Source organism: Telopea speciosissima, chromosome 7 (assembly GCF_018873765.1).
Source record: "Telopea speciosissima isolate NSW1024214 ecotype Mountain lineage chromosome 7, Tspe_v1, whole genome shotgun sequence".
Classification (NCBI taxonomy): domain Eukaryota; kingdom Viridiplantae; phylum Streptophyta; class Magnoliopsida; order Proteales; family Proteaceae; genus Telopea; species Telopea speciosissima.
The window spans coordinates 56,534,932-56,550,833 of NC_057922.1; the positions used below are offsets into that span (position 1 = coordinate 56,534,932).

The 15,902-nt window shown below is 40.3% G+C and overlaps 1 protein-coding gene across 1 annotated transcript; it reads right to left on the minus strand.

Moving 5' to 3' along the window:
* Nucleotides 1–12,962: 12,962 nt before the first annotated feature.
* LOC122669455 (E3 ubiquitin-protein ligase ATL42-like) lies at nucleotides 12,963–14,322 on the minus strand. Its single transcript, XM_043866221.1, has one exon. It carries the CDS (start codon nucleotides 14,284–14,286, stop codon nucleotides 12,991–12,993), a length of 1,296 nt encoding a protein of 431 aa, XP_043722156.1. The 5' UTR covers nucleotides 14,287–14,322; the 3' UTR covers nucleotides 12,963–12,990.
* Nucleotides 14,323–15,902: the final 1,580 nt, after the last annotated feature.

The following is a 15,902-nucleotide window of genomic DNA, read 5'->3' on the forward strand; positions in this document are numbered from 1 at the left end:
GGTATGTGGCACCAAATCAGAGTTGATGATGGGCTCTAAATATTCTACAGCTGCTCGGTATATATGGACACGTATTCCATCATTTTCCTCTATTCCTTCTTGTATACCATGGTGTTGTATAGTTTTAGTTCTCTTCCTTATATTTTCTTCATTGCAATTGGACAATTTTTGAATATTGGACTTTGTAGGTTAGTAGTATGAGACAAGTCATGTTTGGTCCTGTTTGATAAACAACTCATGTTTGTTTATGCAGCTAGGAGGCAGTGGTGGATTTCATGTAGAAAAATAGGGTTTTGGAGGTTCAAAATGAGTTGATTAGCTAGGGTTTTGTGGCATTTACTGCTAGGTGCAATACAAGATTGAGATTTGAATATTTAATGATAATTGAAGGATCAGACTACATATGTTGATGGAATTGGATGTGTTTTAGGGGTTATAATGGCCAGCCATATGGGTCTGCAATATCAGGTTTTAAAATAAAAGAGAAACCAATTACAAAACCCATTATTCACCTCAAAAAGCTTTAACTCAACTATTTCTGTGAAATGGGGTCGTGGGTATATTGCTTTGATGGATTTTTGAAATCTGACTTTTCTCTATTAATTTTCTTGCTTCAGAATTTTGGAATGTTGTAGATTCAGATTCTTTTCTTAGAAAGCTAGCATACCAAACACAGCATGAGATTTGTGAATCTTCACTATATATAATTGTATGAGGTATATATCTAGGGTATGGCATGCATGTCCATGTTTAATTGCTGAACAGTTGTAAATAGCTAATGTGTATTTGGGTTTAAAACCACTGCGGCATATATGATCTAATCAATTTCATGCTTTTCATGTCCTCCTTATATATCCAGATATATACTACTGGAAACTTGCATTCTCTTAAGTCTTACGCCTACCACATGTGAATGAACAAATTCTAAAGTCAACTTATTTCTACCAATTACCATGTCCTCCTTTTCATGCTTTGCATGTCCTTGTATATCTTGATGTATTTCTGTTTTAGACCTTCTCTCATTGCATTCCTCATGTAGAGATTCATGCTAATGTCTTTTTTTGTTGTATTTCTGTTTTGGATCTTTACTTGATGGGTCTTTAGCTCAAATTGGTAGAGCACTTGGAACATGAGCATGTTCCAAGAAGATGGTGGTTCGAGTCCACCAAGGCTCTCTTTATTCAACTGTTCATAGCATAGTTAATTATGCCACTAATCCACACAAGAACCCAATTTTAATGGTATCTTTGAAATTTGACATCTTTTTATACTTACTTTGGTTATGTTAATGAGATATTTTAATTTTATGTTAAGGTTGATAAGAGAAGGATTTTACAAGTCTTTTTTTGGTATAATTGACAAAGAAATGGTATTATTGTAATTAATATCAAATAGGGAAGAACAGATTTTACCAAACACCATTTTCGGTCTCAGAACGCCGTTCTAGACCAAGAATGCAAAAGAACGTTTCTAATCAAGAACGGACGTTCTTTGTTCAGACCGTTACCAAACGCAACCTAAGTAAAGAAAAGCTCATTTCAGAATTCAAACCCTTCATATTTAAGAATGGAGTTGCTGTCCTTGGCTGTTTGGAGTTCCCATTAGTCTATCTATCTTTGCCACTGGCGATTTGGTTACAACAATGTTTGAGAGGTGCGTCTCAGCTTCCTAAAAGAAACGTTGAAAAGAAAACTGTTATGAGACACGATCCATTATAGTTGACAACATAAAACAGTAGACAAAATCACATATCATACATAGTATCTCTAGATGCCAGAGAAGTATTCTTTTATATCTTAAAATTATGAGCAAATAATAGGGAAATCAGTATCCATCCCCCCACCCCCACAAAAAAAAATAATAATAAATTTGGGGGGTAGGGGTGGACGGCGACTCTAACATCACATTTGGCATTAATTTATCAAAAGAACTAAATATCAGAAGGCCTATGAAGTGATAAGTCAATGACTTCAAGCAAATAGGATCATTACATCCTCAATACTTCTCTGTCTTAGATCTTTTGCAGCCTTTTCACCCAAGGAACCCCCAAACATATTCTATCGTTCTCAAATTCATCTTTATAGTCCTCCCAAACAGCTGTCCATTGGATCACCTCAGGTTTCAAGAGTAAACTGAGATAGTAAGACAGAGCATACAAAGGTATAAGAATAATAAGAATAAGTATAAATAAATACACAAATGGAAAAAGAGCTAACAAACCAGAGATAGTAAGCAGCATTCATCCATATTAGGAGGGATGACCCATCACTATCATTGAAGTTTGATCAATACTAGAGTCACCCTCCTCAATATCCTCAACCAAAGAACACACTTTGTCTTCCATAAGCACCCACATTTTTTTATTCTAGGGAATTGCCTTAGGATTTCACTTTGTACATGGAAAAGGAATACATGTATGTAGAATATAATATTAGATATACACATTAGCTCATATAAATTTTGAGAGCATCTTCTCTCTTCATATCTCTTATTTGCTTGCTTCTAAAATTTGAAGTGCATACTCTACCTTTCAATAATTTATACTTTGTAATATAACATTAAGAACCATTAACTATCAATCTATCATAACATCGGCATCGGATACCCTTCCACCGCTTAGCTATTAGCAGAGAACTCCTTATCACAATCCGATCAGGTTGCATAACACCCACCAATAGGAGCATCCAATGTCAATAAATGTGTTGTAGGACAACACTCTAGGACACGACAAGATGTGTCGAGTTTCCTTTAGTTGAATTTGATTAGCATGTGAAACATTGCGATATTTGCTTGGGCCTGTTGTGCTCATTGAATGCGATGGATAAGAAGAGTTGGTGGCTCAAGATGCCTAAGCATTTCAAGAAGGTTCCCGCATTTGTCTAGCTTAAAGAAGAATCTCTTAAAGTATCTAAAAATCTTTCTATTGCGACATTTTCTAATACATGTCTCCTATTTGATAGGACTTTGCTACTAATAAGGTCGAAAGAAATATTGCAAGATTATTTTGTATATCTTTTTACTTTGTAGAGTCCTCACGGTGTTGCATTTCAAGCAATTCCCACAAAATATTTGCCATTGGAATAAGTGGAGCCTAAGACATGTAACAAATTCTAGAGAAGACACACTAAACGAAATATCTAGGGGTGGAATGCAACATTATTATTATATTCAAAGAGTGGCTAAAAATGAATTCAAGGACATGCATGCTACACTATAATAGAGATTTTGATTTAAACAAATTCCACAACATGGAAAAGATTTCCAAGAATTGACTTATTAACTAATATTTTTATGAACTCCCCAATGTACAAGTTGAATGACCAATTCCAAAACCCAAGCACTGTTCATGGATTATAAAAAATTACCCTCCTAGATTAAATCTCAAGGGTTAAACTATTAAGAATAAACTAATATTTTAGCTCTTACAGCAGGTTTTCCAAAGTAAGATGAGATCTCACCTTAATGGTTCATCTTCTTCCTTTCTTTCTCTCTTTCTTCTTTTCCTTTCTTTTCTTTTCTTTCCAATACCGGTGGTTGAGATCCCAAACATGCACACAACCACACTCACAACTTACTAGGACATGGCAACCACACACATACACACAAGAACACACATGCACACACATGCAAACATAAACACAAGTAATAGGATCGCCTCCTCTTCTCCTTATTATTTTCATTCTTTTCTCTTCTTTTTCTCTTCTTTTCTCTTCTTTCTTACTTTTCTTTTCGATTTAGTAGTCGTGGCGAGGCCACTTGAACCTCAACCAAGCACCCAAACACCACAAACACACACACTCACACACATACAGCCTAATAGACAGCCACATAACACCCAAACCACACACCCCCACAGACCCCACACACCACTCTCGCAACCACTCTGGGCAGCAACACACATGCACCTGGACTTAGTCAACCTGCATATATCGAGTCTCTCTCGTGTCTTGTGGCTCACCCCCACCCCCCCGATCTGAGAATTTAACCAGGGCTGATTATAGCCCGCTGATTGAGCATATACCATGAGGTTTATAGTGAGGTTTCCAAGAATACGACGGGTTTGTGGCAAAGGTAGATGGACCACAAGAAGGCCAGCATTGCTTCGAGGGAATGACCAAGTGGTCTCGGTTCAATCATTCTAGAGGTTCATTATGGAAATAAAATGGAAAAAAGAAAAAGAGCAAAATGAATCATATTGCTCATATCAATCTGAGAAAAATTGTCAAAATGAACTTCGAGAATTGCATGAGAAATGAGACTTGAGATTATACATTCAACAAAAGTAACTATGAATCAACAAGTCGAATTCCTTCAACGAGAATAGCCATTCGATGGTCTCGCCAAGCATTTGCCATGCGGACAAATTCGGTTCCATTGTCCACAAAAATTCAATTAGATGAGAAGAAAATGGAGAACTAGGTAAAAACACATGAATCGTCTCCCATAGCTAATACCCTAAACATGAATTTCCAAAATTTTCTCCAACTGAATCTCATACTCAAATAGGAAGGCCCAAGAATTTAATCAACTAAAATGTAATTTGAGGAAGAATCTTACTTCAGAATGAAGAAAATCAAGGGAAAATAGGTTGGATGTTCACTAAAAGATAATTCGCGACCAAACACTCGTGAACTGGAAGCTCCAAGGGCATCCCCAGTGAATCTCTATTGAATCAACGACTTAAGCATTTCGCAGAGTCACCAGATCTGGTTTGAATCGAGCAAAACCTCGATCATTCCAATCAAAAAACCTTGAAGAAGAAAGCCTCAAACTCCTTTCTTTCTACTCTCTCACGTTCTCTATCCTTTTCTTTCTCTCTCACTCACGTTCTCTCTCCATTTCCCTCTTTCTCTCTTCTTTTCTCTCCCACCTCCGCTCGATTCCTTCTTTCCCCTTTTAATTTCCCTAAACTCACTCCCCCCCTTTTTCACATCTCCTCCCACAGCGCGGTCCCCATAGAGGAAAAAGCGCCTCGTTAAAAATGAAAAATTTTGAAACTTTGGAGAGGATGAGAGGGGGGAAACAAAGGTTTTAGAAGGAAACAGTTTTGGGTTTGAAACTAATTTTTCGGCTTTGTTTAAACGCCTTGTATTTAACACGACATTTCTTTGAAACCTAAAGAAAAAACACCCTTAAACGGTGAGCTACGGTGGCTCTTGTTAAAGAAAACCGAACTACCTTCCACCAGCCCCCACCCCCCCCACACCCCCCCCCCCCCCCCCCCCCCCCCCCCCCCCCCCCCCCCCCCCCCCCCCCCCCGTTGACCTTTAAACACGGCTTAGAAAATGTCGAAACTTATATTACGCTTTAAGCCACCACAAGTTTCTTGTAGTGGTATATTCTTATTATCAAGAGACTTCCAATCACCTACACTCTATAAGTTCCACTAGTGATTTTAAAAAATATATAACAATGTATAACATGTCAACTTAAGTATAAGAATGAGTAGCAGCAGATCTGTTGACACTTTCAGAGACAAAGCAGTACACAAGTATAAAAGGAAGCACTTCTTGTGTTGTTGCTTTAGGGATTTTGAGGATTATATTCTTCTTGCCTAAGAGATGGCATCTAAGAAATTGAATTAGAGACCCTTGGGGCTTCAATTCATAAAGAGTTTTGAGTCAAAGTCATGGGCTGAAAGATACAGACTAAATGGAAGAATTTAGTCAGTATAACAAGACTCAACAAAAAAGAGGCATATGAAAGATGGTTAGCCATAGGTAATGGGTGCACCAAAAAAGACATAATTTAACTTGCCACCACTAAGATTATTCACTCAATCTACTTAATAGTAAACACAGATTCAATGATTATTGCAAGCACAATCACCCTCTGATAACTTAGCTTTCCAACTTGAAACTAACTGCAAGTTTAAGTGATGAAACTGTAACAAATTTAAGAGCTTTGATGATTCAAATTGAATCAATTGGCGGTTCACAGCCCAAGGTACCTGAAAAATCTTTGCAGAATAACCGTAATAGATATTTCATTTTACTAATCTCAATATGGACACTTTACATTCTCAGCTTGGGAATAAAAGGGACTCGGATCGACCTTTATCTGCTTGGGTCTCAAATCCAGTCAATGGGTCTAACCCACAAAAGTGTCTATTAAACCCATCCGATGGCCCCTCATCATCCCCAAACTCTGTTTACATTTCTCTGAGCGGGAAACATTAGACCATGGATCAAATGATTAGGATCTTAGTAGCCCCTTTGATGATCAAGACTCTTAGAACCTCTAGACTAATTCAAAAGCCAAGTTCAGGGCCTTCCAATAGCTCCAGTTATATCCCACAATCAAAACTTAAACTCTGGATTTTCTAACAAAACATAGCAAATCCTGACAAGGAAAGATGTCTATGCTCGAAAAAGAAAAAAAAAACAAAAAATTAGGAAAACTTAAGATCTAGATTGCAAACAATTTTCTAAACCAAGAAATGAAAGAGATTCAAACTAGTACCAAAGATCTATTCTGAAGACCATGAAACATAATCCTGATGGGTATCTTCTTGGGTGTGTGTGTTTGTGTTTTATGAAACATGAGATGCACTATCAATGCTAACATTGATAATCCTGAAGGGTTCTCTCTTTCATAATTAACTTTAACAACATGATTAAAGAGCAACTTAACACAAAAATTAGTACTCGAATAACTAAGATCACAGACATGGGAATAATATATAGAGAATGCCATCTTTCAGCATCACAACAGTGGGGTAAATTCATGTATTCAAGTAGCCAATTTCAGTTGATATCAGGAATTTGTGTCAAAGACATCCAACTCAGATCACATAAAAAAACAAAAGACCCTGAGAACCACTATCAAAATAGAAAGAGAAGAGAGACACTTTAAAACCAGGGGGTCTGTCCAGCAAGAAAGAATGCCATCAATCATCTCCACAACAGTGGGAAATTAAGGGTGGCCTGGAGATCTAAGATTACACCCTAATCAAATAGGTGGGAAAAAGGGAGAAAACAAAGACTTAATGGCTTGTGAAGCTACCTTTTTCTTTCTTTTTTTCGAAATTAGATTAATTCCTCAAAATCTGTGGGTCCCGTGTCCTTTCCCATAGTCATTGATGAAAATAAAAATAAAAATCGGTTTTCAGAATATGACCTGCATCATTAAATAGAGAATAAAATAAGGAATTTTTAAAAAAAAATCCATGGCTTTGTACACGCAGAGCTGAGAGAGGAGAGAACATGAAACGTTTGTGTGTGTGTGTGGTTAGAGAGAGAGAGAGAGAGAGAGAGAGAGAACTCTAATTTTATTCATAGATAAATATACTCCTATGGTAATGGTTCATGAATTATGGTCAACAAACAGTACGAGCAAGGTACATCAGTCAAAGTTTCATGATTACCTTATCCCATGCGAAGAGTAACTATACAATATCCTTATGAAAATTGATCACATCGAGTGTTTCCGCAGAATCCTCTTTGAATTTGATACATGCATTGCTTGTGAAGTATGTGTTCGTGTATGTCCTATAGATCTATCCGTTGTAGAGAGAGAAACGGATATTCTCGATTGTTTAATTACAGTATTGATTGAAATATTTTGCGGTAACGCCGAGTATTGTCCAACAAATTGTTTATCGATGACTGAAGAATATGCAATTGAATTATAATCAAATTTCTTTGGGTGAGTTGCCGATGCTAATATGATTATTGAAATAGTAAAGCCAGAGAAGCAGCATATCTGTGATTACCGAAGCAGTCAAGCCAGAGAAGTAATAACTCTCCACTGACAAGCCCCAAAAGAAAACATTGGGATCCTTTTGTTAGGGTTGTCAATTACTTAGATATTCAGATAGAAAGGAATTCAAGAATTTCTGAAGATAAATCCTCTTATTGATACAAGAAAACTATGATGGCTCTATCACATGACAGTTTTTGGGTTAAGTTGTCATTCTCAACTTCAGAAAAGCAGGTTCCAGGACTACAATAACTCATCAGAAAGTTTAGTTGCAGCAATAGTAGTTTCTGTGAAGGCAGAGTTTGCAAGGTATATATTATGGCACGGGAAAATGGGTTATCTTACGACAGTAAATCAATTTGAATACTGAATCTTCCTATTTAGTTATGTGGCACTGTTGGACGGAAATTTTAAACAAAGGATATTGGCCACATTTGGAGCCTCAAATGTATTATTCATTAAGAGAATACAAAAGTAAGTAACAAGCCTGATGGCCTTGGTAGTCTGTACATTACACTGAAGCTGGTCTCAATGACAAGGATAAGCTCCTAGAGAAGACCAAGATAACTTTGCTAGAAGACAATCTAGGATTTCCATTTCCTCCACAAGAGAAAAGAGATTCTGTGTGTACAGTATATAATATAGATCCTTCTTGATCAAGTTTCACATCTCACCCACTCACTAATAAATTCCAAGTGCATAAACATAGATGGCCTCAGGGAATCTTAAAACAGACAAAATATAAAACAAAGAAGGTAATAAAAAATGAAGCTTTTGGCATGATACTTGGTGATAAGTGATGTAGGACATGACAAACCAATTCTACCCAATCACCCAATGCATCAATCAACCAAATGGAAATACTAACAAAATGGTATTACAATAGTATCTCTATTTTTCAGATTAAATGATTTAGGAAAAATTAGCTCGGAAAAATAATAGTAAAAAACAGAGAGGGAGGAAAAACCAAAACTTTCCTTTGCTATGCTTTTATCGGTGGTCAAGAAAATGGACAGCAATCCACGACCGATGGGTGAAGAAGGATCGTCTCCAACCCCTAATATCCTAGTATAAATCAAACCCAAATCATCCAGCTTCTCAAAGAATTCTGGGTACTTCTCCTTCATCCTGTTGTAAACAAGATGGCTAAGAACTATGGGAGTTTGGCCTCCATTAGCTATGATACGCCCAAAAATAGCCAACCAACAAGCGGCCAACACGTGGCGGGATCTTATCAAGTAACCCACTAGAAGGACAATGTGACACATGTCACGAAGCTTGCCTTGGGTGGCAAGCAACCGATTCAGGGCATGCCTCAAAGAGTAGTTAAAACCAATAGCACATAAGAGAAGATTTCGTTCCCCACTAGGGAACATCCCTCCTCCATTAAGGGGAATAACCAACTCCACTCCGCCATGCGTCAGACAATGGATGGAAGGAAGACTTCCAACCGCTTTGATAACTGTGCCAGGTATAAAAGGGAAGAGGGGACCCAGGTACGGTATTCTGATAACTTTCTACTTACTACTCTCTCCGTACCCCTCTGATCAACTAATCTGTGCGCCAGACTGACTTTAGCATCGGAGAGTCCCTCCTAGGATTCCGCTCCGGGTCTCTTCTTTATCCTTTTCTCCCCTTGCAGGTCGTACACGTTACCAGGAGGCTTTTCGGCAGCAACAGATTGGGGCCCACCGTGGGGCCCTGAGAGGAAGTAAGACGAAAGCAAACTATCATAATGAACACAAGAAGCAAAGCAAAATCAAACCTCAATAAAAACCAACTAAGCCAAGCTAGGACAACCCTCGCTCTGAGCCGAGTGTCCAACGCACTTGTTCACCCCCACGCGGTTTTGGCCTTGCCAGAGGATCACGAAGCCGAGCCTCAGCACAATCAGGCGAGCATCGAGGCCGACCAAATAGCCGTAGGCCAGCTTGACCTCCAGGCTCGTGTTACACAAGGGAAATTCCTAGCCCTCCAGAAAGAGCTCCAAAAAATCGCCCAGGCGTTCCAACAGGCAGTCCCAGTCAACGCACAATAGCCAAACCATGGGCTCATTCCGCCCCTTGCTGCAGAAGATGCTGCCAGCAAACACAATAGCTTGGGATCAGGCGATTCAAAGCAAGATCCTCGTCAGCGACGAGAAAAATGCCAGAAGCAGGGCGAGGGAAACCAAGAAATACACTCGAAGCGGCTCCTGTAGACTCTCGCGGCAAAGCTCCTGCCAAGGATGACCTCGGTAAGCAGATGAAGGAACTACAGGAACAATTCAACAAGGTCTTGTCAAGGCAAGCTAATGCCGAGAAACCAATTTTCTCGGGTACGACAGCACTCACAGACAAGATCATGAACGTTTGATTCCCCAAAGAGTTCGAAATGCCAACATTGGAGCACTACAATGGCACCACAGATCCTGTGCAACATCTGGAGGGGTTCAACTCGCTCATGGCCTTCTATGGAGCTTCGGACCCCATCATGTGCAGAACCTTCCCCACGACCCTGAAGAAGGCAGCCAAGACATGGTTCAATCGATTGGAACTCAAGTCAATCAAGGCCTTCTGAGAGTTGATCACAACATTCGTAGCAGCCTTCGCAAGCATCCGAAGTTTTAAGAAAACACTAATGAGTCTAACCATAATGAAGCAGAGGACTGGTGAGTCTCTCAGATCATACCTCACCAGGTGAAGCTGGAAGTTGAAGACCTAGACCCAGCAATCGAATTCACTACCCTTCTGTCCGGGATCGGTGATAAAGATCTCAACTGGGAGCTCTACAAGAAGCAGCCCGACAATCTCGTTGAGCTGCAAGTGCGTTACGAAGACTATATGAACGCTCTGGAGACCCTGGAGTCCAAAATGGAGAACCAAGAAGGACAATCTAAGAAGAAAAGACACGAGATAGAGGAGAATGAATATCACAATAAAGGGTGGAAGAGGCGACTATTCGACAAACAATGATCTAAGAGCCTTCCGAAACAATTTGAGCGATATATACCGCTCGACCAATGTTCTTGTCTTCTCTGTTTTGAGTCTGGCCTTGGTTTAGACTTAAGACCAAGGGTATCCTTAGACTCGATGTCCACTTAAACACTAATTAATACCTGATTTTGATGTAATCAATCTTAGGATATAGCACTTTGCTCGAGGAAGAAAATTGGACTACGATCGAGAACCGACAACCAGTTGAACAACTAGATACTAGACAAGGTGAGTGGAAATACACCATACGTGTAGGTGTAACATAACTATTGGATTATGATAATAAGAATAATTTACTTTACTGTCTTTATACACTCTTATTCTTATTGGAATTATACTGCTGATGGAATTACTTGCATATAATTGCTAGTCTAGCTGTTGTAGCCGGCTTGGAAACTGTGCTAGTGGTGGCCCGTAAAATGGGATGCGGGGCACCACCCAACTCATACGATGTCATGTAGAATGCATATGGTTAGGTTGTCACCACTCGTGCTATAAACCCTTACCAATAGGGGTTAAGGTGTTGGATACCATAATTGTATGAGGTCAATGTCCTGAAGGAGGGCACTGGTTGTTCAATAGACTCATCGGGTCATTAGGATAGGTGAGGTTGGTTGTTTCATCAGTCAATAGGATTGGTGATAGCACAATGGTAATTTAGAGAGCTAGTCGGGCTGTCCAAGGAATGGTATACGGGTCACTTGCTCAAATCCTCCTAGGGGGTGGTTTGGGGCGTGACAGAGTAGTGTTATTGGATTTTGGGCCGGTGGCCATATCTTGAGACTTTTATATTTTGATACTTTATTATTTTGATTTCCGTCATAAAAGATGTATTATTTAGATATTATTTAATTCATAAGTCCTGTTAGGAATGAGAGATAACTTGAAATACTTTGGTGTGATATAATGATAACTTTGATAAACTTCAACTGTTATTGTATTTATGTATATTTCATCATATCCTCTTGATCTATCTTGTGTGGTATGGATGAGCTAGATTAAATACTGCACCAGTAATCCTAATGGGAGTGCAGAGTGTGTATGTAAATCCAGTCACGTGTCTCTGAGGTACAGAAATCAGGGCGTGATAGTTTGTCTTCCAATCAGTTAAATGGGGCAGGATTCTTTGATTTATTGAATATTACACAATCAAGCCTTCCCGTGGCTCTCTTAGATCTTTTGTTTGCTATATGCTTTTGAGAATTTGTTTATTCTGAAGCTTGGAATAGAACGGTTGCTCTATGTTTGGAAACCATTAAATCTCTTTGCTTTAGAGCTAGTTTTGTGGGATTTCTAGTTTCACTCTTGTCAAGCTTGCAATGAAATGATGGAAATGGTAGAGGAATCTAATTCCACCATTATCCAACGGTTACAATTCAAATTTTGAGATGCAATGGGGTCACACAAGCCTGGAGTCGCACTACTTAACTTCGTTTGGAAGAGAACTAAAGATCTGCACTCGCCAGTGGAAGAGAACTATGGTTATTGGATTTCAGGTTGCCGTCCGAGAGAGAGAGAGAGAGAGATTAGGTTAGAGCTGGGAGGAAGAACCATGGTTCCAAATCATAAAAACCCTTTTGTTAATCGTCCTTCAAATGGTATAGTTAACTAGGATTAGGGTAAGGGAATGGATTGGTCAACCAGAGAGAGAGAGCGATTTTTCTCCGTTGGAGACCTCAACGGAAGTCGTTAAAATGCCTGCCACGTGTTACAAGAGTTTTCGTTATCCGAAAACGAAACCCACAAACAAACGTACACCCATGGCCCCACCAAACAAATCGTACCATCAGATATCTGATCTGATTAGATGTCTCCCGAACCATGTCCATCGGCCTTTCTGGGCAAAGAAACTGGGAAAGGCACTGATTTCCATTGTCCAGTCTCCATGCGTTAACTAGGTACAAACAGAAGCATTAATTGCAGACATAGGTTTTTTGAATTGTTTAGTAAAGAATAGCACACATAGTTCACAACATGAGGAACGATGATTATAAAAAAAGCTTTTGAAAGAATATAAATCGGAAAAGGATTGTTCTTTTTCGTAGTTTTCCCCTTCCAATCTGCATCTGTTGTATTTACATATTCTACAAATGAAACCTTTTCCACCCCCCACCCATATCACGGATTTACATTCCTCGTCGTTGCACTGGGTGTGTCAGTGAATCACCATAGCCGCAGCCTCCAAGGCCTTGGCGGTTCCGTCCACCCAGGCTATGGCGATGGCGATGGCGATGGCGATGGCGATGGCATCAAATGAAATAACCAACCTTAATAGTTACGTACAGAGACATCATTTCTTTTATTTCTAACTTCTCTATACGTTAGATGTCTGCTGAGATTGAGAATGAGATTGCTGCTGCGACCTTTGCTCTCGACCTGCAAACCATTGAACCGTTCGTCTAGCAATTGGAATCCAAACCTTCCTTATTCTCTCGTCTTTTCCGCTACGATGGAAAGACTCTTTAATTCTTCTGTTCTTCTCAATGTGATCGGGAAATCTAGAGAAGCTAGTCTCTGAGACGGATCTTGTCCCCGATAGAATCAATGGACCCCGCGGATTATTCCGATTCAATTCCGATGTCGACTCCGAAACAGGAGTAGAAGGGACTTTTGAATTGGAAAACGAATAGTTATTGAGCTTACTCTCGAACACCCTCTTCCTCTCCATCTCCTCCTTAATCTTCAAAATTATCTGATCAGTTGAGTTAGATGAAGACCCATTATCGGATGATGCCGTTGCAGGAGTGAATCGCTCGTTGCTCGAAGCAGAAGATTGGAATCTCCTGCTCGACATCACTCTCAGCATCTCCGAATTCAACAACATGAGATCAGAAGAGTTGACGTCGCTCCATCTGTTCTTGCAGACGACGTCGGAGACGATGATCATGTGCTTGAATTTATGCAGCAACTTACGGTCATCATCATCACCATCGCCAGCATCTTCGCCGTCGATGATGACGTGTTGTTCTTCTTGGATTGGCAGTTCTTCCCCTTTCTTGTCTATTTCGATCTTCCTAAAGCTACCTCCGATGCTGAACCTTGAAGACGACGAACCCACTTGATTATTATCATTGTTTTGCTCCCTACGGACAAAGAGCTCGAGATTTGGGTCATCAGTGAGATCCGAAGGGTTCCGAGAGATTCTCAAACTGTTGGAATAGGTGAAGATGGTGAGGTCAGAAGGGTCGACCTGATGCCTACAGAGGGGACAGCTAGAGTGGCTTTCGAGCCATCGATCGACGCAGTCGATGTGAAAGGCGTGCTTGCACTTAGGCACCAATCTCAGGATCTCGGTGTCTTCGAACTTGGAGAGGCAGACAGCGCACTCGAGGCCTTCTCTCGCTCCTTTCAAAGAAGAGAAGCGGAAGAAAGGGAGTGACTCAATCACCGTCTTGTCGATTCCAGAGAAGCGCCGAGAGCTTGCTGCCCGGAGTTCCCCAAGACTAAAACCAAAACCAAAGCGGCGTTGGTCAACATCGTCGATGGTAAATTCGGACGAGGGGGTTCTGCGACAGTACTTGGCGTAGATGAGGAGAAGAAAGGTTAAGGAGAACATAATGGCTACGACGCCTATGATGACGGCGAAGCTTGGGCGGAACCCCGTCGACATGCTGCCGTTGCCGTTGTTGTCGATGCTTCCTGGGGATTGCGCTTCCGCGTCGATGCCCAAGAAGAAGAAGATGAAGAAATGAAACAAGTTGATCGAACCAGAACCCAAACCCAGTTTTCTCATATCGAAGAGAACGACTAAACCCAGACGGAACTCTTAAGATAAACAGAAGGAGAACATCTCGTCATTATTGAAACTTTGAAAAAGATTAGAGTTTTTTGGACGTTTTTTGTTGCTTAATTTGTGTTATATGACTGACTAATACAATAATTTACACTAATCAACAAATTAATTAACAAACAAATTTAAGTAATTAATTACAAACAACGGACACATCTAATCTAATGACCAAGTCTTTAACAATTCGACACCTCTACCTCCGCCTGCTTCTATTGTTGCGTGTGCCCCACACACAAGCAAGGCAAAATGTACCACCTTACCCCTACTCGGGCAGACATAAGGCAATCCTTTTCGCTGCACTTGTCTGTGGAGACACACGGCAGTACCGGGCAGGCAGAAATATTGAAGTCGATGGGCCCATAGGGGCCCACAAGGAGCGGTGGGAGGAAGGAACTGGCCAAGACTTTGAATGACTAGAGAATTGCTGCCTTGCAGGGAATGGGGAGGGCCACTTCTCCTCTTACTCTTGCTTTGCTTTTGTGGAATTGTTCCGAGTGGGGGTTTTGTCGGCTTATTTAAGGTTTGGTTTCTTCCTCTCGGATTTGGCTGTCGTCTGGTTGCTACGGATGGTAATTTTCATGGACACCCCCTGCAGGTTTGGCTTAATTACAGAGACACTCCATAAAATTTTAATATATCAATTTTCTCCCTCTCGTTAACCACCGTTAGCTTAAAATTTGAAGTGTCCATTTTAACCCCCTTATATAGATTAAAAAAAGCCTCTCAAAACGTCTTCATCCCTTCTCAAACCGTTGGGAGACCTGCAACTCAGAGGAAGGAGACCATCATGCACCACCGACTACCCGCACCCTCCCTCCTCCTCTACCAGTAGCAAACTCCCCCCTCCTGCGAGCTGAATTGGTTCTGTTTTCTGCAAAATTTTCAACCTATGATCGAATTCTTGAAGTTACTTCCAGTTCAAATTCTTCCAGTGATCCATTATGTTAAGCTTGTTTCGAGACCTTAGAGCAGAGAGAGAGAGAAATTGGGTACTCAGGGTTTTTTGGGATTTGCAGGGAGGTGGATTTCAAAGCGTTTGCAATTCAAAGAGGATGAATTTGTAATTTGTAGCGTAGAGTGTTGGTGATTAAAAGTTTGGGTTTTGATTTTGAAGGATCGGAATTTTATGGTGTTTGCGTTTTGAAGGGATTTGATGAGTACGGAAGTTACCAAATCTGTTTGAAGGTTTTGTTATTTTGTGTGCTAGGGTTACCGTTCTTGATGATTATATTTGTGTCTACATTGTCTGGTTTGCACATGGTGGAATTAAAGTTAAGTTCAGGTGTGTGCAGGTGGCGTTGTTGGAAACAGAGAAAACCCTAATTCAATTGGTAATAATTGGGGTTTCGGTGTTTCAGGGTTTGTGTTTGTAGCAAAGCAATCACTGATCAATCTTGCTGACTTGAAGGCACAGATAGTGAAGAAGGTTGGCCGGA